The 26,732-nt window shown below is 60.2% G+C and overlaps 1 protein-coding gene across 2 annotated transcripts in view; it reads left to right on the top strand.

The window, feature by feature from the left end:
- Nucleotides 1-25,012, top strand: part of CFAP74 (cilia and flagella associated protein 74) — a 75,764-nt gene extending 50,752 nt beyond the window's left edge. The window contains exons 20-42 of one of the 2 annotated variants that reach the window (XM_082686240.1): nt 3,729-3,893; nt 5,000-5,162; nt 10,793-10,869; nt 11,342-11,464; nt 12,504-12,625; nt 14,091-14,219; nt 14,303-14,390; nt 14,819-14,992; nt 15,536-15,669; nt 17,723-17,999; nt 19,327-19,425; nt 19,983-20,122; nt 20,774-20,908; nt 21,067-21,176; nt 21,309-21,364; nt 21,473-21,592; nt 21,808-21,963; nt 22,844-22,973; nt 23,102-23,256; nt 23,456-23,588; nt 23,832-23,959; nt 24,175-24,309; nt 24,507-25,012. In XM_082686240.1, the coding sequence (XP_082542366.1) occupies nt 3,729-3,893; nt 5,000-5,162; nt 10,793-10,869; nt 11,342-11,464; nt 12,504-12,625; nt 14,091-14,219; nt 14,303-14,390; nt 14,819-14,992; nt 15,536-15,669; nt 17,723-17,999; nt 19,327-19,425; nt 19,983-20,122; nt 20,774-20,908; nt 21,067-21,176; nt 21,309-21,364; nt 21,473-21,592; nt 21,808-21,963; nt 22,844-22,973; nt 23,102-23,256; nt 23,456-23,588; nt 23,832-23,959; nt 24,175-24,309; nt 24,507-24,608 (3,051 nt within the window). In that variant the 3' untranslated portion in view covers nt 24,609-25,012. Of the gene's footprint in view, nt 1-3,728; nt 3,894-4,999; nt 5,163-10,792; nt 10,870-11,341; nt 11,465-12,503; nt 12,626-14,090; nt 14,220-14,302; nt 14,391-14,818; nt 14,993-15,535; nt 15,670-17,722; nt 18,000-19,326; nt 19,426-19,982; nt 20,123-20,773; nt 20,909-21,066; nt 21,177-21,308; nt 21,365-21,472; nt 21,593-21,807; nt 21,964-22,843; nt 22,974-23,101; nt 23,257-23,455; nt 23,589-23,828; nt 23,960-24,174; nt 24,310-24,506 lie in introns of both variants that reach the window. The other variant, XM_082686239.1, reaches the window with a different exon arrangement.
- Nucleotides 25,013-26,732: the final 1,720 nt, after the last annotated feature.

The following is a 26,732-nucleotide window of genomic DNA, read 5'->3' as shown; positions in this document are numbered from 1 at the left end:
CCCCTAGTCCCTCCACACACGCACACCCACACATTCCACACACACCCTCACGCGGCCACACACGTGCACAGGCTGCTCGGTCTGGTCTCAGCAGCGTCTGTCCTACAGGGGCACAGGGGAGAGTGGAGCTCCTGGGCTTCCAAACCTGGGGCCCAGAAAAGCCCCACAGGGAGGCAGCCTGCACACGACCTTCTTAGCCAGCGCCCAGACGGCCAGGTGCCTGTGGGCCCTGAGGGGGAGGGGACGTGTGCCCTGGAGGACATGCGCCCTCCCGGGAAGGAGGCGCCTACAGCACACTGATGTCACCAGGACGGTGGTGGCCTTGCCAGACCCTCTGAGCCCGAGCTTGTCCTCCTGACCCTGGAGACTCCCCCCAGCTTGGGTTTTTCTTAAATAACTTTATTGTTTAGAATAGTTTTAGCGTTACAGAAAAAATGCAGTCCTACAGCCAGTTTCCCTGTTAACTTGTTAGTGCAGCGCAGTTATCCAGGTTATTAACCAGGGGCGCCTGGGTGGCTCAGTGGGTTAAAGCCTCTGCTTTTGGCTCGGGTCATGGTCTCGGGGTCCTGGGATCGAGTCCCGCATCGGGCTCTCTGCTCAGCAGGAAGCCTGCTTCCTCCTCTCTCTCTGCCTGCCTCTCTGCCTACTTGTGATCTCTGTCAAATAAATAAATAAAATCTTAAAAAAAAAAAGATCATTAACCAGTATTGACATATCGTCATTATCAGCTGAAGAAGACACATAATTCAGATTTCCGCAGATTTTACCTAATGTTCAGTTTCTGGGCATCACATCCTGCATAACACGTTCCTGATGGCGGCTGCTTTGTGTGGGTCCTTGTGACTGTGACAGGTTTTTTTTTTATTAACATATATTATTTGTTTCAGGGGTACGGGTCTGTGACTCATCAGGCTTACACAATTCACAGCACTCACCGTAGCACATACCCTCCCCAGTGTCCATACCCCAACCATCCTATCCCTTCCCCACCACCCCAGCAACCCTCAGTCTGTTTCCTGATATTGAGAGTGTCATGGTTTGTCTCCCTCTCTGCTGTCATCTTGTTTCATTTTTCTCTCCCGTCCCCTATGATCCTCTGTCTTTTCCTCAACTTCCTCCACGTCAGCGCAAATGACAAGATTTCATTTCTTTTGATGGCTGCATGGTATTCCAGTGTGTATGTGTGTGTGTGTGTGTGTGTGTGCGTGTGTGTGCGCATACCACATCTTTATGCATTCATCTGTTGATGGACATATAGGTTCTTTCCATAGTTTGGCTATTGTGGACATTGCTGCTATAAACATTCGGGTGCACGTGCCCCTTCGGATCACTACATTTGTATCTTTTTTTTAAAGATTTTATTTACTTATTTGACAGAGAGAGAGATCACAAGTAGGCAGAGAGGCAGGTAGAGATGGGGGGGGAAGCAGGTTCCCTGCTGAGCAGAGACCCTGATGCGGGGCTCGATCCCAGGACCCTGGGATTATGACCTGAGCTGAAGGTAGAGGCTTAACCCACTGAGCCACCCAGGCGCCCCACTACCTTTGTATCTTTAGGGTAAATACCCAGTAGTGTGATTGCTGGGTTGCAGGGTAGCTCTGTTTTCGACTTCTTGAGGACCTTCCATGCTGTTTTCCAGCTTGCACTCCCAGCAGCAGTGTAGGAGGCTCCCCTCTCTCTGGCTGTGACGGTTTCCGAGACATTCTCTTTTTGGATGACCTTGGCGGTTTGGAATCAGTTACTGTGTAGAATGCTCCTCCAGTGGGACTTGTCTGAAGTCCATCGCTCGAGCGGCCCGACATGGCGGGTTTCGGGAGCAGGACTGCAGGCTTCTGGCCTCATGACACACAGGGCAGCACTACCACGCGCCTCCCAGCACGACTCACCCTTTGCCTGACTCGGTGCGGCCCCCGGGTCTCCTCCCCATGATGCTTCTCTTCTGCTGCCCTCCTGCCAGACTGTGCTCCCTGGGAGGACTCGAGGGGCGGGAGGCGCGCTCCGGCTCACGGAGGAGTGACTGGCCGCGTGAATCATTTGGAATTCTTCTGTAACAGAGATTCATGTCTTCCACATTCATTATTTTATAAAATCACATCTTTACTCTTTGAGTTAGAATCAGACACAGCTTCTCCGTTCCTGCCCACATGCTTCCTGGGAGCCACTCCGCCGCCCTCCGCGTCCCTCTGATGCGTGGCTGTGACTGTGCGCAGAGCTCGCCTCGCGGCACGTCCGTCCTTAACAGGAAGCGGGCCAGGCTCATCTGCGCACCCCCTGGCCCACGCTGGAGTGAGTCCTTTCTCCAGATAGCCCCGCGCCGCGCGCTGGAGAGCGTCACTAGCAACCGGTCGCGGGGGTGCCTGGAGGCACAGTTGGTTAAGTTTCCGACTCTTGATTTGGCTCAGATTGCGATCGCAGGGTTGTGAGATCAAGCCCCGCGTCCAACTCCGTGCCCGGTGCAGAACCTGCTTGCGACTCTCCTCCCCCCGTTCGCGTGCGCCCACACTCTCTCTCAATAAATAAATCACTCTTTTAAGATAGAAAGAGGGAAAGGCAAGAAGGGAGGAGGGAGAGAGGGAGGAAAAGACAAAGGGAGGGGCCGGGGGGGCCGCTGGGGCCGGCCTGTTGCCCCAAACGTGCACGCGGTCACTCGCTCTAACACAGTCCACACGGACCATCCCGGCCTCTTCCCGGCTCGCCCGTGAACTCCGGCCCCACAGCGAGAGCGCGGCTCCCCACCCACCGCCCGTGCCCTGGTCATCCAGCCCAGTGCGAGTGCAGCGCGGACAGCAAGCCCTCCCCTGGAAACAGTGCTCCTGCCAGAGCCCCCTCGCTCCACACCCGGGGCTGGAGCCTTCAGCCCACAGAACCCTCCCGCCCTGGACTGACTCAGCTCAGCACCTTCTCCCCACTCTCTAGTCAGGTCGTTTATTCAAACTGTGACCAAGCGAGCAGCGAGATTGTTTCGTGACATCCGCATTCCATCCTGAGATTTCCTCAAACTCCCAAATGATGCATTTTTCAGTAGACTTTACTACTGAGAGCAGCTCTGGGTTCCCATCCGGCGTGAGGGGCAGCCGCCGAGATTTCCCGCGTGCCCCTGCCCCCCCCCGTCCCCCTCCCGCCTGGCCCTTTGTTCCAGCGGCCGCGGGGCTCCCACGGGCTCCAGGGCCCGGGTCTACTGAGGGTCCCACACGGCTGTGCCTTCTGCGGTTTGGACAAAGCTCCAGCCACACGTCGTCACCGCTGCGGTCACACGGAGCCGTCGCTGCGACCCCCGGTGCTCCGCCCACTCATTCCTCCCTCCCCCGAAACTGCTGGCCACCCCTGAGCTCTTGACTATCTCCTTAATTTTGACTTTTCCAGAATGCCATACAGTTGGAATCACCGTATGTACCCTTTCCAGGTTCGGTCCCTTAGTAACGTGTACTCGAGGTTTCTCCGTCTTTTCACGGCTTGATCACTCATTTCTTTTTAGCTAACTTGACCTGTTAGGTTAGAGCTCAGGAGCTCCCAAATCACCATGATCAGTCCACAAACTGACAATTTCTAGAATGTGGACATTGTCCCTCGGGTGTGCAAGGGTCCCCCTGGAACCAGATCCAGGACTCAGCCTCACGCAGGAGGAAGGGGCCAGAGCCCTGGGGTCCCCTTGGGGCTGCAGGGCAGCAGGCAGGAGAGAAGAGTCTGTCGGGCACGGTCACCCTGGTCATCCCTGGGTCTTTTGGCAGCTGTCTCTTGACAAGGAGCTCATCGACTTTGGCAGCTATGTGGTGGGGGAGACCACATCCCGGACCATCACGCTGACCAACGCCGGGGGCTTGGGCACCAAGTTCAAGTTTCTTCGGATGTCAGAGTCCTGTGAAATGGGCATCGCCCAGTCGGCCATGAAAATGGTGAGTGTGTTGCCTATAGTTAGCCGTGGCTCCTCAGGCAGGGGCGGGGTGTGATGCCTCCCCCCACCCAAGACAGTCCTGTGAGTATGAAACAGTGGTGGTGGGAAGGAGCCTGTCAACACAGGGCTGGGTGGCACTGTCTGGCAAAGTGGGAAAAATTGGCTCCGGCCACCTGGGGCTGCCTGTCAGGTCCAGTGGCAACTGGACCCTGACCCCTCTCAAGTGTGTGGTGACTGATGGGGCAATGGCCAAGAGCTCCAAGCCTGAGAGCCACAGGGGACCCACCTTTCTCCCCATGTTCCTGTGAAGTCCCTGCTTGGGACAGGCCAGCCAAGAGGACATGGCCTGAAGCAAACCCTGCCCACTCCTATACATTTTCCAAAGTCATGGTGAGCCACGGTCTTTCCATGGGAAGGCCGTGCGGACATGCTGCTGAGCGCGTAGACACGACCCCAGAGCGCCACAGGCGGGACCCCATCTGTGGAGACCACTTCCGTCATACCCGTGGGCACTGGGAGGTCTTTCAGGGATGAGGATGGGTGAGAGGGACTCCCGGCGAGAAGCACTGAGCCACCTTACGCTTTTGGTCCAGTAGCCCAGGGGTCTCCCAGAGGCCCCAGACGTGTCTCCCGCAGGGAGGGCCAGGACCAGTGGGGTAGGGACAGAGGTGGGGAGGGCTGGGGTGTGAACCCGGAGCAGAGCCAGGAGAATGGTGGGTGAGGAGGCAGGCACAGGCTGGGTCGGCTTTCGGACCTGCAGGTCTCTGGGCCGAGAGTACGGAGCAGCAGCCCCACGTGGGGAGACAAACCGGGTGTCCCAGGAAAGGAGGCAGGGTGTCAGCGTGGAGAGAGACCGTGGAACGGGCATGCTGGAGGACCCAAGACCCGGCATCAGTGCCTGTGGAGGAGCAAGGAGCCAGCCTGGACTAGAGATGGGCGGTGGGGCCCCGCGCCCCTGGGCTGCGGTGCTTTGCACGCCTGGGTCAGGAGAGAGGGAGGAGCACCATGGCCAGGCTCCCCACGTGGCCCTGCTGGCAACAGGGCTCTGGGCAGTAGAGAGGGAAAAGCAAATGGGAAGCGGCCAGTAAGAGCGTCCCGTCTTTCTAGAGCAGCGTGTTCACAGACGAAGATAAAAGTTTCTACGATAAAATCATCACCGGTGTTTCTGAGCAACAGTCGGAGGGCAACGAGCCCTCCCCCGCAGACATGCCGAGCCCGAAGGAGTCTGGGAAGCTGGACAGCAAGGAGCCGGAAGAGGGGCGCCCCACGGGTGAGCTGGGCACGGGGCGGGGGCAGGCACCTGCTGCCTCCTGGGGGCTCTGGCCGGAGCCCATGTGGTGCCAGAGGGCTGGACTGTGCGTTGTTTCTCTAGGACTTGGTTGTTAAGTGATGGTAAATAAGGAAATATATACATTCGGATAAATGCGGGCTGTGGAGGGGAGTGAAATTTGCAGTCACAGGTACGCTAGATGAATATTTAAAGGAACTCCCAGCGTTGGACGTCCAGGCCAGCCACAGGAGGCTCGGGGGTCCTTGTTGGGACAGTGGAGGAGCCCGCCCCAGGGGTGCAGCCACTGGACAGAGCAGAGGGGACGGGGAGGGAGGAAGACTGGGAGGCTCCACTGACAGGGTCAGGGACACCCCGCTGTCTAAGACCCCTGGCCCTGCCCGTCCAGAACAGTATGAGGTGAGGAGGGTCCACAGAGGAGTCCCCGCCAAGGGCCCCAGCCCCCGCAGGACAAGGAATGCCCTGCAGGCCCAGCCTCGCCCCGACGGCTGGTGGCCGTGTTCCCTGCCTCCCTGGACAGTTCCCCTTCCACACACACGCAGGAAGGCAGATTTCTCGTGTCAGCCTCACGGGAACAGAGCCTGGAGGACTCCCGTGGCTCACGCCGCCGTGGCAGCGGGTCCTCCATCTCCACCACCGTGCGGCGTCCACACCCGTAGCCACCTTAGGTCACAGACCCGCGGCCCCCAGGCACGAGTGGGGCTTCGGGGTGTGTCCACTGTGCCGCCGGCCACGACGGTCCCTGTGAGCGCGCGCAGGCCCGCTGCGCCCCACGGCCTCCCTCTCCTTGCTCATGGCCAGATCTTTTCCGACACGCTGGTGTCCGTTCAGGTCCACGCTGGCCGCGTCCGGGACCGAGCTGCCCAGCAGAGCCGCACCAGCCACATCTGTGGGAGTCGATGGCTGATTCGAAAATTCCTGTGGGTACCCAGAACACCTACAGCACCCAAAAGAGTTGCGATAAAGACTGGAAGACTTGGAAGGCTCCGACTACCTGATTCCAGCACTTCCTCTAAAGCTACAGGGACGAGACTCTGCAGAGGGAGCAACACGGAGACTCGAAGGGGCAGAGCCGAGTCCAGAAGTGGGCCTGCCCGCGTACGGCCGGCCCAGCTTCCCTAGAGATGCAACGGTCACTCCTGGGAGAAAGAAAAACTGTCTTCCACAAATGAGACCTTAATTAGATAAACATACGCCCCCCAATGAACCTGCACCCATTCCTCCCGCTGTAAACAGAAACTACTCAAAATAAATCATTGACCTAAATGTAAAATATGAAACTTCTAAAGCAAAACATATGAGAAAATCAGTGTAATGGTGTGTTGGGCAAAGATTTCTTAGATCTGACCTGAAAAGTGCGATCCATTTTTTTAAAAATCACCACCTACTTTGGGAGGCAGCAAAAGCAGTTCTAAGAAGGAAGTTTGGAGCCCCCGAGGCCTCCTGAAGCAAGCGTCTCAAACAGCCAGAAATTACACCTAACGGAGCTAGGAAAAGGAGAACGAAGCCCAAACCCAGCAAAAGGAAAAAATAATAAAGATCAGGACAGAAGTAGATGAAACTAAAAAACAAAAACTAAAAAAGCAAACCGTAGAATAGGTCAATGAAGCCAGGAGTTGGTTCTTTCAAAAGATGAACAAAACTGAGAAACCTCCAGCCAGATGAGAGAGAGAGAGACGACCCAAACGAATGAAGCCCCAGTGAAGGAGGAGAAACAACACCCAGTGCCGCAGGAACCCAAGCAGCTGCCGCAGACGGCACGAACACCTGTGCGCCACGCTGCCAGGGCTCCGTGCGTGCCGCCTCCGCCTTTGGCTCAGGTCACGAGCCCGGGGTCCTGGGGTCGAGTCTCGCGTCAGGCTCCCTGCTCTGTGGGATCTGCTTCCCCCTCTCCCTCTCCACCTGCTCCTTACCTGATCTCTCTCTCTCAGATAAATAAATAAAATCTTTTTTAAAAAAAGAAAGAGGGGCGCCTGGGTAGCTCCGTGGGTTAAAGTCTCCACCTTCGGCTCAGGTCATGATCTCAGGGTCCTGGGATCAAGCCCCGCATTGGGCTCTCTGCTCGGCGGGGAACCTGCTTCTCTGTCTCTCTGACTGCCTCTCTGCCTGCTTGTGATCTCTGTCTGTCAAATAAATAAATAAAAATCTTTTTAAAAAAAAGAAAACCTATATGCCAACCAATTGGAGAACCTGGGGGAATGGACAAGTTCCTAAAAACATACGCCTTCCAGAACTAAAGCAGGAAAAAACAAAGTCTAAATCGACAAATCGAATGAAATGGAACCAGTGATCAAAATCTCCCAACAAGCAAAAGGCCAGGACCAGACGGCTTCACGGGCAATTTCTTTTTCTTTTTTTTTTTAATTATTTATTTATTGATTTATTTCAGAGCAAGCAAGCGAGCGAGAGCAGGAAGGGAGGAGCCAAGGGAGAGGGAGGAGCTCCCTGGGGCTTGATCTCTGGACCCTGGGATCGGGATCGTGAGCTGAGCTGAAGGTCTAATGTAATCCCTATCAAAATGCCAGCAGCATTTTTCTCAGAGCTGGAACAAGGAACAAATAATCCTAAAATTTGTGTGGAACCACAGAAGACCCTGACTAGCCAAAGCAATCCTGAAAAAGAAAAGAAAAACAAAACTGGAGGTATCATAATTCCAGACTTCAAGTTATATTACAAAGCGGTAGCAATTAAAACAGTGTGATACTGGCACAAAAGTAGACACATAAGTCAAAAGAACAGGATAGAAAATCCAAATAGGAACCCACAATTATACGGTCAATTAATCTTCAACAAAAGAGGAAAGAATATCCAATGGAGAAAACAGTCTCTTCAACAGACGGTGCTGGGAAAACTGGGCAGCCACAGGCAGCAGCATGAACCCGGACCACTTTCTTACACCATGACAATAAACTCAGAAAGGTTTTAAGGACCTAAATATGAGAACCATCAAAATCCTAGAAGATAGCACAGGCAGTAACCTCTTTTTTTTTTTTAAGATTTTTTATTTATTTGATAGATAGACAACACAAGTAGGCAGAGAGAGAGGAGGAAGCAGGCTCCCCGCCGAGCAGAGAGCCTGATGTGGGGCTCGATCCCAGGACCCTGTGATCATGACCTGAGCAGAAGGCAGAGGCTTTAACCCACTGAGCCACCCAGGCGCCCCAGGCAATAACCTCTTTGACACTGACCATAGCAATATTTTTCTAGACACATCTCCTAAGGCAAGGGAAACAAAAGCAAAAACAAACTTTTGGGTCTGCACAGAAGTAAAAAGTTTCTGCCCAGCAAAAGAAACAGCCGTAAAACTGAAAGTCAACCTACCGAGCGGGAGAAGATACTTGCAAACGACACATCCAGTAAAGGGTTAGTATCTAAAATCTGGGATACATGCAACTCAGTGCCCCAAAGGCCAACAACACCATTTCAAAAATGGGCGGAAGACCTCCAGGCGGCCGACAGACCTGAGAAGACGGTCCGCGCGACTCGGCATCGGGGACCCACAGATCAGAACCTCAGCGAGCTGTCACCTCCCGCCTGTCGGAAGGGCCGAATCAACAACACGAGAAACAACCGGCGTTGGCGAGGATGTGGGCGAAGGGGAGCCTCGTGCGCTGCTGGGGGGACGCGAGCTGGTGCAGCGGCTCTGGCAAACCCTGCGGAGGGTCCTCAGAAAGTCAAAATAAGGGGCGCCCGGGTGGCTCAGTGGGTTAAGCTGCTGCCTTCGGCTCAGGTCATGATCTCAGGGTCCTGGGATCGAGTCCCGCATCGGGCTCTCTGCTCCGCAGGGAGCCTGTTTCCTCCTCTCTCTGTGCCTGCCTCTCTGCCTGCTGGTGATCTCTGCCTGTCAAATAAATAAATCAATAAATCTTAAAAAAAAAAAAAAAGAAAGAAAGTCAAAATAAGAAAAATAAGTCAAAAATAGAGCTACCCTATGAGTCAGCAATGTCAGTACCAGGCACTTACCAAAGAATACAAAGATCCTACCTCGCGCGGCCCTATGTGGACATTATCTCCACGAGCCAAACTGTGGAACTCGCCACAGCAGCCTGAGCGGACAGCCGAGGACGTGGTGCAGACAACGGACTCGAACGCAGCTCCGTCTCGGCCTCGCAAGGACGCGGCTGGAGCTAGAGAGTATTGTGCTGAGCAAAATGAGTCAGAGACAGACACCGTGTCACCTCCCACAGGGGAGATTTAAGGGGAAAACGAGCAAAGGAGAAAAAGAGAGGCAAACCGAGAATCAGTCACGGGGGAGGAGGAGCCGGGGCCGGGGACGAGGGGCGGGGCTGAGGGAGTCCGCGTCTCACGATGGAAAAACTGAAGGAAATAATAAAGTAAAAATGCAACTACCCGGACTTCGTTAAAACTGAAAACACCTGCCCTTCTGACGAGAGTTGCTAAGAGAATGCAAGGGCGAGACTTTGCATCAGAAACACCAGCGAATGACGCGTCTGCTGAAGAGCCCGCCCGACGTCGCAAAGAATTTCCACAATTCAGTGAGAAATCAAATGACCCAGTTTAAAAATAGGCAGGAAGGGCACCTGGGTGGCTCAGCCAGTTAAGCGTCCTCTTGGTTTGGGCTCCGGTCATGATCTCAGGTCTGAAACAGACAAGGACATAAACATCAAGATGGGGACAGCCGACGGCCCCTCCCCACCAGGTGACGGCTGTGGCTGCTGAGTGCGGCGACAGTCTGCCAAGTTGGGGGCGCCCAGACCAACCCCAGACCCCAGAAAGGGTGCGCACGCCCCTGCCGGTGAATCGTCCAGCCCCGCCGGGCACACGTGTGTCGGGGCAGGCCTGGGGCAGGCCGCCGGAGGGCACCCGGCATCTCCGCGGTGGCCAGCCCGGCAGCCCGGACACGGGACTAGGAAAGGTGCTGACCTCACCTCTCCTGTCACATTGTGTCACAAGCAAAATCCGCAGAAAGACCTTCTCGGACGAGAGGAATCGGCATCTGCGTTCAGGGCCCTTCCTGACAAATAGCCACGGGGCAGGTCAGCAGGCGCAGGCCACCAGCGGGGGACATGCCGGCGGCACTGGCACGGGCCGTGCTAAGTAGCGGGGGCTCGGCTGGGACGCTCGGAAGGCGGTGTCATTGTGAGCTCTCAGGCCTGGGTCCCTCTGCTCCACAGGCCACCAGAAGCGTCCCCGTCCCCAGGCCGTCCTCCGGCGCCTCTCCCTCCCTCCCAGCGCTCCTCTCTGCTGGGCCTTCTGGTTTCCTCCTCTGACCACACCACCCTCAGAGCCCACTCTCTAGTCCCCCGACCCCCAAAGGGCTGGCTCGTTCCAGCTCCTCTGGCTGCGGCACTCCGAGCCCTGCACCCACCGGCCACACACAGCCAGCTCCTCACCAACCTCTCCTCCCCCGGCCTCGGCAATCCCCTCCCGCCCCCAGTCTCCAGCTCCGGAGGCCATGGTGCCCTGTCGTCCGCCTGAGAAGCCCCTCCCCGCTCTGCCCCTCCTGTGCCACTGAGTCATTCTTTGCAGAGCGGGGCTGGAGCGAGGGAGCTGGCTGAGTAGCTGTTGCACCCGGAGGAGGAGGGCCCAGATCCCCTGGGCCCCCTGGGCTGCCCAGCCAGCCGTCTCATCTGGACTTCCTTCTCTTCCAGAATCCGAGGGAATGACCGTGACCACTGTCGTGACCATACCCCACAACGAGGAGCCGACAGAGATCTCGCTGGGAGAGGTCAGCAAGGCCTGCTGCCCCACAGGCCACCTTCCTGCAGGCGTGCCCTCCTGACAGGCTGCCCCCTCCCCCGGGGAAGACCCTTCCACTTGACCAGGGCTGGATGAGGCTCGTCTGGCCTCTGTCTCACGGTCAGCCAGCCTGCGGCCACCCCCATCCCAAGAAGGGACTGGGCAGGACTGGAGCAGCAGAGGGACCGGCAGCAGAGTGTCCACTGCGAGAAGACACGGGCGGGCCTGGAGCATGGAGTGTGTGTGTGCGTGCGTGTGTGCGCGCGTGTGCACGGGGCCCAGGTCATGGAGAGGACAAGCACACAGGCGGGGTTCTGCTGTGATGCTGGGCAGTAAGTCCTCGAAGGGCAGGCCCAGTCCACCCAAGGACACTCACTGTGGTGGTGATGCGGCCCTGGGTGAGGACAGGGGAAGCGCCTTGACGGAAACGTGAAGGCCGACTGGCCTCTCTTCCCGTGCAGGACACAGAGGGGGAGATCGGCCCCTTCAGCTCCGTCAAAGTGCCGGTCACCTTCACGCCCGTCATCCCAGGAGAGGTCCAGACCAAGTTCAAGGTTGTGTTCAAGAATCAGCAGTGCCCGACCGTGAGTACCCCACCACGGCACGGCACGGCCCTGGGGTCCCTGCCCCTCTGCACCCCCCCACCGCACCCCCGTGAGGACACTGAAATGCCTCTTCTCACTCCAAGTACTTGCCGTCTTGACTTGCTGATCTGTCCCCTCACTGAAGGTCTGTTGGGTCTTGCTCAGAGACCGTGATCTGTCCGCTCTGTCATCGCTTGATTTGTTGCTACGTTTGTTGTGACCAAAGGCACAACTGAGTTTATCGACGTGACGTGTGCACGTGTGTGTCGGAGCTGTAAGCAGATTCCCGACCTGGGGGGTCACACCGGTCACGCCCTCCGTGCCTTCCCGGCCCTGAGACCACAGACACGTTCCGTCTTTAACCCGCGATCGTCTTGTCTGTGCCGCAGGGACCCTGTGGCCTAGGGTCTGCCAGCTGGGGTGTTCGAACTCTCACGAGCCCCATCCTGTGGGCCGGCGGCCCCCTCCTTGGGCCGGGGGTCCTGGAGGAAGGTGTGTGGAGGCCTTGGCTCGCCACCGTCACCCCAGGATATTGCCTCCCCTGCTGGGCGTCTGCCCGGCCTGGGAGGGGTTGTTGGGCTCAGGCTGTCCCTGCGGGACCGCCACAGACCCCCAAACGTCCTGAAACCCAGGACTCGGGGTCTGGCTGGGAGGAGCTTGTTGCTGCGGAGGGGAGAGAAGTGCTTCCCTCTATCCCTGGGCAGACCGAGACCCTGAGCCTCCACCTACGTTGTGTGTCTGGGAGAGCATTATTCTGTAATGAAAGGGTTTGTTTAAGCAGCTGAAAGCGCCGACCATCAGGAAGCTCTGTAATGGGTGCATGACAACACACTATGCTAGTCTATCTTCTTACGTTTGAACGTTTTGATAATAAGAAGGATTGTTTAAAGTATATCATGTGAAAACTGCCACAGAACTCCAACACGTGGCCGGTTTAACGAGTACCTTCCGACACTTGTAAGTCTTAAAACCCTGCGGCTGGGTGTCACCCATTGGCCAATGGAGGTGTGTGTCACTGACTTTGCACCTTCAAACTCAGTTGTATTTCAGAGTCATGGGCGTCGCTATTGACGTGCCGGTCTGGGTACCGAAGCCCAATGTGGACCTGAAGATTTGTATGTACGACCGGCTGTACCAGGACTCCATCCTCGTGCATACTCGGTGAGCGCTGCGGGCAGCGGAGCCCCGACCACTGCGCCATTCGGCCGGACCTCCCGCTGGGTCGACCCTCATGGTCGTCGTGGTGGGAGGCACAGCAGGGCCAGAGTCAGACGCAGAGGGAGTCAGAGAGGAAGACGAGGCCTGGCCGTGGCCAGGGAGGCAGTACCTCTAGACCCGGGGAAGGGCCAGAGCCCCAGAAGGAGGCAGCCCTGGCCGCAGCTGGACCTTAGCCAGAGGGACCCATGTCTGGTTCTGACCTCCAGAACTCCAGGACAATAAGTCTGTGTTGTTCCAAGCCCCTGGGTCTATGGTGAGCGGCTCCAGCAAGAAAGGGACGCCCCCCCCACACACACCCTTGTCCTTGGCACCTCATGGACACAGACAGGAAAGCCAGGAGCACAGCCATGAGAGGAAAAGCAGACGGAGCCCCAAGGAAAGAAGCAAGTTTCTCTCTAGGGGGTCTTGCAAAGGCGTCCAGACACAGGACCAGTCATTTCTAAAAGCTTTTTACTGACATATAGCTGAGATGGAGAAAAGTGGGCAAAGGCCGTGGTTAGCTCTTAGGCAACTGTCATTCCCCAAATAGGCCTGGTGCCGGTACCTGCTGATGCCAGGCCCCCGGGTTTCGCGAGCCCTGCCTCCAGCACAGACCCGGCTCGTAGGTGTGGAAGTCCCGCAGACTTCCTCCGTGACCCTGCGTCTGTGGGGGGACATGCCTGTTCCTTGCCAGGACCACAAACATCGGGGACTCGGGAGGGGCCCCGTGGACTTGTTTGGGAAACTAGGGTGAGCGGCCTCTGCCAGTTTATCTCAGGGCGGGTGGTGCAGCTGCTTTTGGGGGCAGGGACAGCCGTAGGCCTAGGGGACAAACAAAGATCCCCGCTGCACACCCGTGGGGGCGTGTGTCCGTGACAGCCAGCCAGGTCACTTGGTTTGCAGGAGACTCAAAGGCAGGCAGGGGTGTGGGGACACTTCATGGTAGGCAAAGGGAAGGTTCCAGGTGAGCCCAGACGGGGCCCAGCGAGCAAGAGGCCCTGACCAGAAGCAGACACCCCATGCACCTGACACCTCTGGCTGCTTCAGAGTTGGAGGAGGGGGCAGAGCCAGGGGAAGCGGCCTCAGGCCCATCCCCAACCTTCTCCTGGGCAGGAGTATGGCAGAGCCCCACAGCCAGGGGTACCTGCCCCCCGGGCCCACACCCCTCCAGGTCCTCGCACTGGGTGTGCCTGTCCCGCAAAGTTCTTGCCAGAGAACACTCCGGCCTCTGAGAATTGACTAGGGCCGTATTTCCATGGCGGGCTTTCTGTTCGTAGGAACAGGAACTCCTCCTCCTCCCCAGGAAATCATCCCTTAGCAAGCCGGGCTGTGCACCTGCACCCGTGGGCGTCCAGGGTGCGCGAGGGGTGTCAGTCCCGTGGGTGCAGACCCTCAGCGTTGCCGTCCGGTGTCCCCGGGTGTCCCACAGGTCGAAAGCGGCACTGCGTCTGAAGTTCGAAGTGTGCCGGGAGCTGCGGGAGCACATGGAGCTCCTGCCGGAGACGGGCTACATCCAGGCCCAGTCCTGCTACGCCGTGCAGCTCAAGTTCCTGCCGCGGTGAGCACCCGGGGAGCCCGCCGTGGGCAGCTCGCAGGTCAGTGCCCCGTCCTTCTCCGAGCTGAGTGTGTCCTCTCTTCCAGACTCTCCCTCCCAGAAGACGCAGGGAAGTATTTTGACAAGGAAAGCAGAGTCCTAGAGGCCCCGATGACAATCCGGGTGGCTGACCAGGTCTGTGTGGGACACTCCCCGGGAATGCTGGGCGCTCACGCGGAGGCAGGGCCCTGGCGGGTTCCCGGCCCAGCAGCCCCTACGCGGCGACCGTGAAGGCCGGGTGTCTGTGGCTCAGGAGAGACCCGTGAGGGCTGTGCGGGGCCGGCAGGGCGTCCTCCTGTCACCGGAACCCACACGCGCCCACGTGTACACTCACAGGGAGCGCACGTGTGTATACGCACGTGCGCTCGTGCACCCCCACCCCCGCCCACCCAGGGCCCTCCCCTCCTCTCTGGTACCTGCTTCCGAAGTCATGGACGACGGGCAAGTGGCCTTTCCCAAAGCCAGTCTTGTGTCTGGCCCAACGCCTCTGCCTCTCTCGTGTGTGGAGTCATTTGCAGAGACAGACACAAGTAACGGTGGTGTCCTCGCCGTGTCCCCTTCAGAGCAAGCCGGTGGTGTTTACCGTGCATGCCGTGGTCACCACCTCGGACCTGGAGCTCAGTCCCTCGGCCGTGGACTTCGGCTACTGCACCATCTACGAGGCCATCAGGACACAAATCAGCCTCTACAACCACTCCCTCCTGCCCCAGGGGTTTGGGTTCGTCGGGGTCCCCAAGGTGCCTCGCTTGGTCAGGGAGGGGCATGTGTGCGGGACAGAGTTGGGAAGCTCTGGGGATGGGCCAGGCCGGTGCTGCCCCAGGATCCTGACGCCCCGGGGGGCCTCACCCCTCCCCAGGCCCGTCAACGTCTCTCCCTCCCTGGCCCATGCCCTGGCAGGACTCCAGACCTCTCCCTCTGCTCCTTCTAGAAGTCTGGACTGCCTGGGCCCGCAGGGCAGCCAAGACGAGGCTCAGGGCAGGCTGCCCTCAACTCTCTGTGGGCCACTCCGCCGCCAACCCTGCCACCCCCCCACACGTGCCGACGATGTACAAACGCGACAGCGCACGCGCATCCGCTCACACGCACACACAGGCGCGTCGTGACATACAGACACACGGACAACTCGCATGCGCACGTGTGATCACACACACACAGACGTCCTCGCAGAGACGCTGACACACCCGCTCCCGCGCACGCCACACGCATGTCCACGCCGCCCCCACGATGCGCCCCAGCAGACCCCAGTTTTCACTCTGGGGTCAGTGGTGTTCCGTTTGCAGTTTGTGGACATCCAGCCCAATGACGGGTTTGGGACAATCCTGCCGCTGGAAATGCTCCAGCTTGACGTCCTCTTCCAACCCACCAAGGCCAAGGAGTACGACTTCGAGCTCGTTTGCAAGTCCGAGATCAACCGGTGAGCCTGGCAGGCAAGAGCCCTGGGGAGGGCCGGTGTGGCTGGCGCGGGGCGGGGCGGGGTGGGGGGCAGTCCCGCCCCCAGACTCAAGCAGGGCAGCTGGGTCGACTGCAGGCCTGGGCTGAGGCACGACGGACCGCCAGGACCTCAGACCCAGGTACAGGCTCCTGGGATCCGGGACCTCGCGTGCTAGGCCAGCTCGCCCTGTGTGTCCACGCGCGTGCACGTGTGTGTACACACATGTGTATGCGAGCACAAGCATGGGAGCAGTAGGAGTGTGTGCATGCGTGTGAGCGTGCACCTGTGTGTGTGCACATGCACGGGGGAGCGTGCGGGGGGAGTGTGCACTGCGGACGTACGTGTGCGTGCGTGCGCAGAGTGTCCCTCTGCACCCAGGAGGACCCGGGCAGGAGCCCCACTCACTCTAATGCACCGTGTGATGGGGACACTCCCTGGACCTCCCTGACAAGTGGGATGGAGGAGGTGGTAGAAAGAGAGAAACCAAACAGGGTGCTACAGGGGGTTCTGGGTAAGGGCTGTGTTCTTGCTGCTGCCTGAGGTTATCTGTCCCAGTGAGGAATGTTCTAGAGCACCCCGTGCAGGTGTCCGGCTGGGCGCCGAGCCCCACTGCCCGCCCTCCTGTTTCTCTTTGTCTCTTCCCTGTCCCCGCCTACATTCCAGCCTGAGTTGCCATCCGACCCTGTCTGGGGTCAGAGTGCCCGGGGCCCACGGGCCAAGCCCTCTTCTGGCCCCGGGAGTGTGGCCATGGGCAGGACCACTGGTCACCTGGGACCTGACAGGCTTGTAGGTGAGCAGAGGTGAGTCCACAGGTTTAAAGAGTGAAGGGCAGAGTTAGAACCCACAAGGAAGGGGCGCCTGGGTGGCTCAGTGGGTTAAAGCCTCTGCCTTCGGCTCAGGTCGTGATCTCAGGGTCCTGGGATCGAGTCCCGCATTGGGCTCTCTGCTCAGCAGGGAGCCTGCTTCCTCCTCTCTCTCTCTGCCTGCTTGTGATCTCACTGTCAAATAAATAAAAAAATCTTTAAAAAAAAATTACCGTTCTTCAATTAACTGCATACTAATAATAACCTCAATGATATTCCCACACAGAAGGATTTTTGTTCTACATTTAGAGCCTGTGGTCACAAGACAAAATACATATTTCAGCACTTCAGTGTGTGTGCAACATCGCCGTCACAGCTGCATTATGACAGGGCAGTCAACATCAGAGCCTTAAAATGTATATAATTAGGATGAAATTCAACACGGAGAGCACAGTAGTAATCTGGATTCGAAGATGTGAACTGGAAATATCCCAGTTGTTAAAATACCAAATATCTGGTGGGTTTTTTGGATACATTATCTTAACTCAAATACCAGGCGGATCACACTCGGTCCAAGAACACTCAAACCGAGGTTAAAGATTAGTCTTCAAACGTCCAGCCCCAGTGCCGGCCACCAGGTCCATGTTCCAGGAGGGAAAGCCCCTCCCACATCCCTCCTCCTTCTTTAAAGGATAATGGTGGAAATTAGCTCCCTGGGGTGCACAGATTCCCGCACTTGTATTCAAAGACTAATCCATCGGGTTTATTTTTAAATGCCAATGAATACTTAACAAAATAAGCCAGAAATTAACTCCTCTGCAATTTGGGATGAAATTTTTAGCTCCCTCTTTAAATGGGTGCAGGGGTATACAGGATCTAACTCGTTTAAGATTTTATTTATTTATTTGAGAGCGCGCGTGCACAAGCAGGGAGCGGCAGGCAGTGGGGAAGCAGGGACCCCGCTGAGCAGGGAGCCCGATGCCTGACCGGGATCCCAGGACCCCGGGTCATGACCTGAGCCGAAGGCAGAGGCTTCACCAACTGAGCGACAGTATCTTCGAAAAAGAGTAAAATTCACTAATGAGGTAGCAAAATCTGTGACAACCGCTGTCGTGGTCCCAGGCGCTGCGGTGCCCGTGCAGGCCACCATCTCCCTCGGGGGCCCCCTTCCACAGCGTAGAGGGACCCCGCAAACGGCGGCCCCACTGAGCCACCCCTGCCCGCCCTTCCAGGTGCTTCAAGCTGGCGTGCCGAGCTGTGGGCGTCCACCCGCCCCTGGAGCTGTCCCACTACCAAGTCAAGTTTGCGGCCACCTCCCTGTATGACATGTCCGTGGCCACCCTGTACGTCATCAACTCTCATGTGAGCATGAACTCGCTGACCCACTCCGTGCCCCGCATCGGCTCCGAGGACGCCTCTCCCGTGGGGCCCACGTCCTTCGAGTTCCTGCTGCCCCCGGACTCGCCCATCACCATCTCGCCCTCCGTGGGGACCGTGCTGCCAGGAAAGGCAGGTGTGGGCCCCATGGGTAGGCTGGGGGGCAGAGCTCTGTTGGGGTGCTTGGCTCTGCCCACCCTTGGCCACAGCAACGCAGCCTGGACAGCAGAGGTGGGGGTGAGCTTGTCCCTTGTCAGACCCAAGCAGGGCCAAGGAGGTCTCCATGGCCCATGGACATGGGCAGGGCGAGGAGGCCCAGCCAGCCCAAGCCCAAGACAAGGGCACCCAAGGGTGGCCGACCCCACAAGCATCAGCTGGGAGCTCCAGCCGTGTGCACCAGGGGAGGACATGCAGACCCCTGGATCCCAGAGCAGCTGGGCCCAGAGGGCCTGGTCACCGGAAGTGCAGGGTGGGTGTCCCCTCAGCTGGTCAAGGGCTCCACCGCACCGCCCTGCCCGATAGAGTGGACAGAACTGGGGCCTGGGGACGCAGCTTCCTCTCAGCCCGCCCCAGGGCCGCCCCGGACTCCTGGAGCTTAGCTCTTTCCCTTCAAGAGCCCTGGCGGCTGCCGCCGGGACGGTGTGAGGAGGGGCGGTGACGGTGCTGGGGGCGCCTGGGCCCTGGCGGCGCTTCAGTTACTGTGATCATTTAAGTGCACTTTACGGGTTGCCTGGGAGGCTCAGTTGCTTAAGCAACCGCCTTCGGCTCCGGTCATGGTCCCAGAGCGCCAGGATCGAGTCCCGCATCGGGCTCCCGGCTCCATGGGGCGTCTGCTTCTCCCTCTGACCGTCTCCCCTTTCATGCTCTCTCAAATAAATAAATAAATAAAATGCACTTCATTAAATTTAGCAGAAACTACTTAGGTACCAATCCCCAAAGGAGGTACTGTGGTTGGCTTCTGCGTTCGCGCCCGGCTCCCTCCGTCTTCCCTGTATTCCGGCCACGCCATCGGCTCTGCCCCCCAGGGCGTGGGCACCTCTGCTGTACTCAGCACCAGGGACGCCCGGGAGTCAGCCCTCGGTGGGGCTCAGGACCTCCCTGCAGGCTGCGCTGGTCACAGGGACAAGCTGGGGTGAAGAACTCACCCCAAATCTTGATGGCTGAATGCCAAGTTGCCTTTCTCACACATGGCCTGCCTAATGTGAGCTGCAGGCGGGGTCCCAGCCCACCAGGACCTCCGTCCCGGGACCCCCGCCCTGGAGGGTAAGAGCAGCCCTGGGGCCAGCAGTCAGGGAACGTCCCCCTGGAAAGAGCCTTCACAAAGTGACAGGAGAGTCCTGTCAGGACTGTCGGGGAGCGAGACCCGGGTCATGCAGGGGCGATGGGGGCTGCAGTGGGTGCTGAGGAGGCCGGGGCCCCCGCAGGGTCAGCTCTGCCTTCCACGATCCTGTCCCTGCAGAGACACCTCATCCGGGTGGCGTTCCGGCCCGTGCTGCCCAGCAAGCTGGTCCACCAGGAAGCCTCCCAGGCCCCGAGCAGACCGGCGGAGGCCAAAGTGGTGCGTGCAGGGCTCCAAGAGGAGGGGCGTGGGGGACACGGTGGGGGCTGGGACTTCCTGCGCCCCCCACCCCGTGACTCCAGGGGAGAGGGAGTCCCCAGACCCACACGGAGCCGTGCAGTCAGCCTAGAACGACAGCCGCCCTCTGCTGCCCTGGGGACGCAGAGGGACACAGCACACTTCTCCCGCATCCGGCACACGCAGGGGGAAGCGCTTGCCCTGCTGCAATGAGGCGTCGGGGGGCAGGCACAGGAAGGAGGACCCCCGGTCCCAGGAGAATCTTCCCGTCTGTTGCCTGTTTCCCTGCTGGGGGGAAACACTGGGGTCGTGCCCAGGCCCGGGGGGGAGGGGTCTCTGGACACTCAGCTGCCCACTGCACCTGTGGTCAGTCTTCCCCAGGAAGCCACCGGTGCTTGGGTCTCTGTCCGCTCCAAGCCCCTGCCCCTGTGGCCCCTGCATGGGGCAGTCAGCCCAGGCCTGCACAGGCAGAGAACAGGCCGTAGGGGACGGCCATGGTGCCTGCTAGGCTGAGCAGAGGCGGCCTCTCTGCACCCCAGCTTCGCAAGGACACAACCAGCCAGAAGAAGGACCTCAGGAAACAGTCCTTCTCCATGCTCCGGCCGCAGAGCCAAGACCGACTGCTCAGGAACTCGACCACCCCGACTGCAGAGCTGGACAAGCAGGACCTCAAGTTCAGGTGGGCCCAAGAGAAGTTCGCCCCACCGCCTCCCTCTGCGTCCCTGTGACGAGACCCTGTCCTGACCCCCATGGAGACGTCCCCCCATGCGCTGCCTGGAGCAGAGCTGTTTGGAGCCATGTGACTTGACGTCCAGGGCTGGGCTGGCTTCAGGCACAGACGAGTCCAGGCACTGCCTCGAGGCCTCTTAAGCTCTGGCTTCCTGGGCATCTGCCCACCTCATTCCCAAGGCCCCCATGTCCCTACACATAGCCTCACACCATGGGCTGGGGAGACCCTGCTGCCCCTGACTCCCGTGTTCCCAGCTCAGCAACGCCACCCTCCCCAGGTGCCAAATGAGGCCAGGAGAGCTCTGAGGGGCTCAAGTCACTTGCCCATCCTAGATCCTCGCCTGAGACCCCAGGAACACAGTCTACTTGTTAGGTGCCTGACCAGGACCCTGGGGTAGGGGGAGGACCCCACAGAAACCAAGAAAAAGTAGGACAGCCACAGCCTGGGACCCCTTCCCCCTCTGGCCCAGAGTCCTAGGCAGCAGGTATGGCCTTGTGCACCCCATCCCCTGCCCCAGGAGAGCATGGCGGGGCCCCCAGCCACTGGGGCGTGTGTGGTGTGGGCACAGGAGTGGGAGTGCACGTCACTGCCTCGTTCTAGTTCCGACGAGTACCAGATTGCCCAGGCCACCCTGGCCAGATCTTTCCAGGGGAAGTTCGACAAGTTTGTGGTTCCCTGTGTCGTCGCCAGTGGTGACACCAAAGACAGGAAGGGGACAGAACCCCTGAGTTTCAGGTGCGGTGTTCTGGCGGGGGGGGGGGGGGCATCTTCCAGAAAGTGACCGTCCCAACCCAGATCTGGGGCCCCAGAGGGAAGGGCATAGTGGCCGGAGTGAGCAGGACGAGAGTGGGGAGGCGGGGCACAGTGCCATCAGCACACCCCCTGCCCCCCAGTCCTCACAACACCCTGTACCTGGAGCTGTGGTGTCCGGCAGTGGCACCGTCTGTCGTGGTGACCTCCAACAAAGGCAAGACCATCTCCGACTTCGGCGACATTGCTGTAGGTGAGCCTTGACCAGGCCCAGCACCCACTGCAACTCCCACGCCAGAGACCGGCCCACCCCCAGTCCCCGCCTGGGTTCCCACAGCCCGTGCCCGGCCTAGGGCTAGACCCCGATCCCACCATCGCATTTCAGGACACCACGGGATAAGGAAGGTCTCCATCCAGAACATCTCCCCAGAGGACCTCGCCGTATCCTTGTCCACACCCAGCCCAGGCTGCCCACACAGACGGGGCACGAGCTGGTGTGGGGAGGGCTGCAGGCCTGCCTGGGCACCTGTCCTTGACACTGGGCCTCAGGTGGAATTCTCCGTGCTGAACCCCAACGGCCCCTTCGTCCTGCTGAACCCCATCAGCAAGCTGCTTACTGGCGAGACCTATGTCCTGACGCTGTCCTTCTCTCCCCGTGAGAGCATCCTGGTGAGCCCCAGGCCCACTTCACGCCATGCTGCACCCTGTCTGCTCGGGCCCCAGGGGTGGCCAGACCCCCAGGCCCTCAGCCCTAGCGGGCAAGCAGGGGGCAGCTGGGGCGCTCCAAGCGATCTCCTCTCCAGCCTGCCCAGCGGCTCCCAGCAGAGCTCCGCCGCACGCTTCCGACAGAGGTCTGCTCCGTGCTCACGGCGTGGTCTCCACAGGCCCAAGAAACACTGGACATCATCACCAAGAGAGGGACACTCTCCCTGACCCTCGTGGGCACTGGCGTGGCATCCGTGATCACATGCTCCATTGACGGGGATGTTCTCGACATGGGTTACGTCATTGCCAGGGAGTCTGTGTCCTCAAGCTTCAAGGTGAAGCACATCACAGGGGGCCTGGTGCCTGCCTGGTCTCCTGGGAGGGGGCTCCACCCTGGGAGGGACCAGACCCGCCTTGGTATGGGAGCCAGGGTGGGTCCAGCCCCCACCCCCCACCCCCTCCAGCCACGCCCCCTCCAGCCACGCCCCCTCCAGCCACGCCCCCTCCAGCAGCTGTCCAGCACCCTCCCTCCACCCCTCACCGGCGCTGCCTCAGTGTCCCCTGTCTTCCCGCGCGGGGCCTTCGTGGGAGCCGTCCCATCTGGGATGAGGAGCTCGGTTCAGGCACTGCTGTGGGGGCGCGGGCGTGGGTACAGACTTCTGTGGCAAGGTCACATCGCCCTGCGGCCGCCCAGCCCCTGCCGGAGGGCCGGCCCACCTCCCCATGCTTCCCGAGTGTCTGAGGGACTCACCAGCCCTGGGATCAAGGACCACCACGACACCTGCTTCGTCCACTAGCTTAGGTCGGGACCTGGCACTGAGCCCAGAACAGGGATTCCCTGAAGTGTCTCACTGCAGAGGGGACACCGCCAGGAGAAGCGGGAGAGGGCAGGGGACAGACTGGGCAAGGATGCCGGTTCGGCTGAGGGCCAGCCTGAGCCTGACAGCAGAGGGAGCTCAGGAGGACAGAGGGCACTGCGGAGCTGTCCCCTCCGGAGGCACAGTGGTCCGGCAGGTAGGCCAGCCTGGACTGGGGGTCACGTGAGGCCGGCCGAAGGAGCCAACAGGCAGTGAAGTGCCGTGGGCGCCAGGCGAACCCGACTGGACAGGAGAGCGACCAGACCCCAGCGGGTGTGACCCCCGCGGGGAGGGCCCGTTGGCAGCAGCCTGCGTGGGCGGGGCCCGGCCATCGGCTGAGGGTCGCCCCTCCGCACAGCTGCAGAACTGCTCCACGCTGCCCATCAAGTTCTCGATGCAGCTGGACAGCCTCTCCCGCTCCAGGAGCGAAGACCAGCCCCGCCTGCCGCAGTTCCTCACCTCGAGGGCCCAGAGGACTGAAGTCGTGGGTGAGCCGGCGGGGTGGGAGGGGGCACCACGGGACCACAGCTGGCCGGGGCCGCAGAGCGGGCGGTGGGGGTGTGGCCAGGGGCTCCGGCTGAGCAGGGGACCCGCCGCACCGCCCGCCGGCCCGCAGGCACCCAGAACTACAGCGGCCAGAGCGTGTTCAGTGTGATCCCGGTCGAGGGCGTCATGGACCCAGGCAAGGCACAGGACTTCACCGTGACCTTCAGCCCGGACCACGAGAGCCTGTACTTCTCTGACAGGCTGCGGGTCCTGCTCCTCGAAAAGGTGGGGCTCTGCCAGCCCGGCCTCGACCCCCTTCCCATGCGTCCCGGCCCCTCCTGCCTTCCCAGCCTGGCGTCCTGGGGGCTCCACGCCAGGGGTGTCATCAGGTGGAGAGGCCGGTGTCCCAGCTCCCACGGGCCCGCGCCCTCCCAGAGCCCCACTCACCGGTCCTAAGACGATGCTGCTGTGCTTCTTGTCCCAGAAACTCTCCCGCCAGATCCTTCTGAAGGGTGCGGCCCGTGAACACATGATGTTTGTGGAGGGCGGCGACCCCCTGGACGTGCCTGTGGAGTCCCTGACCGTGATCCCCACCCACGACCCTGAGCACAGAGAGGGTGAGCCCTGGTGGGGCAGGGAGGGCTGGGCGCAGGAAGAGGACCCCTCCTGAGCCTCACCTGCACCCTTAGCCCCAGGAAGCCCGAAGGGGAGGGCGGTCATTGCTGGCCCATCCTGCAAAGGCTGGAGTCATGCTAAAGAGAGATTTCTGGAGGACCCCAGGCAGCTCCCTCCCTCTCTGCGTGGCAGCCCCACCCCACCCCATCACCCCCACCCCCAGCCAGGTCCTCTCTCTTCAGAAGCAGAGGAGCTGAAGCCCATCCTGGTGACCCTTGACTACATTCAGTTAGACACAGACACGCCACCTCCCCCTGCCACCCGGGAGCTGCAGGTGGGCTGCATCCGGACGAGCCAGGTGTCCCCAAAGAAGGTGACCACAGCACCGCCCCGGCCCAGCCAGCCCCTCCATAGCTCCCCCTGCCTGGGCAGCCTGGACCCCTCCCAGCCTTGGCCCTTGGTAGATGTGGGGTGGGCCGGTCAGGGCTGAGAGGGCAGGTGAGGTCAGCTACCCTCGACCCCAGGCCATTGCTTCCCGGGAGCTGTGCCCAGCCGGCCAGCCCCACCTGCAGCTCCAGTGTCCCACAGACGGTCGAGTTCAGCCTGGAGGGCGGCACCGCTCTGCAGCACAAGGGCTTTACCATCGAGCCCTCCAGGGGCTCCGTGGAGCGTGGCCAGACCAAGACCATCAGCATCTCCTGGATGCCGCCTGCCGATTTCGACGTAGGTGCCACAGACTCCGGCCAGGAAGGCCTGCAAAGGCCGAAGGCTCGGCGGGATGACGCCCCGGCCCCACCGAGGGAAGGGGCTGCTGGGTGGGCCCCGGGCAGGAGAGGGACACCGCGGGCCGTGAGACAGCACACGTGTCTGGTGGGCCAGCTAACCGAGGGTCTCCTTCCTTCCTCCTCCTCCCGTTCCAGCCGGATCACCCACTCACGGTGTCAGCCCTGCTGCAGCTCAAGGGGGACGTGAAGGAGACTTACAAGGTCCTCTTGGTGGCCCAGGTGGTGACTGGCCCCTGAGGCCACAGGAGTCTCTCCACAGAGCCCCCTCAGGCCCTCCTGCTCACCCTTGAAGCCCTCCCTTGGTCTGTAAACAGGCCAAACCACCCACAGGCCTGGGACCTGCACATCCCTGGCTGGGCAGGTTCAAACGTGCAGCCCTCTGTGTGACCCTATGGCCAGGGCGCCTCACCCCACAGGCATGGCCACTTCCTGCTGCCCTGGACCCCCTGAGTCCAGAGCACACCCTCCTCTGGCCCCATTCAGAACCAGCAAGACGACCAGTCCTGCCCACAGCCTGCTCTGACTCTGAGCCCTTCAGCACCCCAGCCCCGCCAGTACCCACCTACCCGGCCTTTAGAAGTGCTGGTGGGGGAAGAGCTGCCCCCACAGGTCTGTCAATAAACCTTCTGGGCTTCTTCTAACAGGCCTGAAGTGTGGGATGCGCACCAGATCAGAGATGGGGACAGAGCCCTGGGGAGGCAGCGCCCGCCTCCTAGCCCCCCACACCCACACACACTAATTGGTCCATAAGCGACGAGCCCCGCCCTGGCTCACTGGGGAACCACTGGCGAGGCAGGGTGCTGGGGACAGAGGCTGAAGGTGAGACAGGCCCAGACCCAGGGAGGCCCTGCAAAGATGGGGAAGGGTATAGGAAGCTCCAAAGCCAGGGCACCCTTTAGGATTCTCTGTCCCTCCCAAGTGTCAGGATCCCTGATGACCCTAAGGAGGGAGCAAATGTGCGGCCCTTGTGCTCAGGGCGCCCCGCAGTGTCCCGCTGGAGTCCAGAGTGAGGCCCAGAGCATGAGTTATGTTTTCCACTTTTCTGGACAGAGTCCAGGCTCAGCCTTCTGGGCTCCAACCGGTCCTTCAGGGTAGAGTTCCCCACAGGCCATACGGCACTCCTGGGAGCTCAGAATGTGCCCTTGCCCCAGCCCCTGCCCCAGCCCCTGCCCCTGCCTTCGGGAGAGTGCTGGTTGGACACTGTCTCCACAGAGTCCATCCAGTCTGGCCCCTCCATACACAGCATGCCCAGCCCAGGAACCCCCGCCCACGCCGGCCAGCAGCAGGAGAGAACATGCAACTTTCCCTAGCAGGAAAGGAGGGTGGGATGCATCTGGGGGCTCTCCTGGGTACAGACTCCAGGACACCAGCCTGGAGCCACCGTCCTAACCCCAGTTCCTTGGTGCCCTTCATGCCTGGAAGACTGCCATCTCCCTAACCCGAGGCCAGTGACAGTGACCCTATAGTGGAGTTTTGCAGGACTTCTGTCTGTGCCCTCCTGGGGCTGGCCAGCCAAAGCCCAAGCTTTTCTCACCAGATGAGAGGCGAAGACAGGCTCCAGCACCCCAGGCCAAACCCAGGCCCCAGGAGGAGGCGCTCCCTGCAGAGCACGGCCCTGCCTCCTCCTCTGGCTGGTGGGCGAGAGGAGCAGCCCCTCTCCTAAACCCTGGCCTCCCTCTCCTGCTAACAGGCCCTGGTACTCACTGGCCGAGGCCCTGCCTGAGCTCCTGGGCACTGGCTGGACTTCTGCCCATCCTCATCCCTGCCACCCACTAAAGGCAAGAGGGAGGAGGAGGGAGGATGACCAGGATCCAAGCTCAGGCAGCCTGGCGGGAGCACAGTGGGCAGAAGGGGCCCTGGACTGCCGTGGCACCTCCGGGAGGTGCAGAACAGCTTCAGGGCAAAGCCCGGGCAAGGATCAAGCGAGATCAAAGAGCAGGTGCCTGGTAGATCCAGGCGGAAGACCCAACCTAAGAAAGACAGGTCTGGACGCCTCGGTGGCTCAGATGGATAAGCACCTGCCTTCCGCTGATCCCAGGGTCCTGGGATGGGCCCCACGGCGGACTCCCTGCTCATCTGGGAGTCTGTGTCTCCCTCTCCCTCCGCCCTCCTGCAGTGCTCTCTTGCTCCTGCTCTCTCAAACAAATACAAACTTAGATGAAGGGAGGAGGGAAGGAAGAGGTCAGGGCGCCTAGGTGGCTGGCTAAGCCACTGACGCTGTGCCTTCGGCGCAGGTCATGATCTCAGGCAGGGTCCAAGCTCATGGCGAGTCCCCGGCTCTCCGCACGGCCCCCCCGCCGCCCCCCCAAGCTCACGGCCAGTCCGCGGCGCTCCCTCTCCCTCTCGCCCCCCCAAGCTCAC

This window comes from Mustela nivalis (genome assembly GCF_964662115.1).
Source record: "Mustela nivalis genome assembly, chromosome: 10".
Lineage (NCBI taxonomy): Eukaryota > Metazoa > Chordata > Mammalia > Carnivora > Mustelidae > Mustela > Mustela nivalis.
Note: the sequence above shows the minus strand (reverse complement) of the source record. Positions and strands in the feature narration are given on the sequence as shown.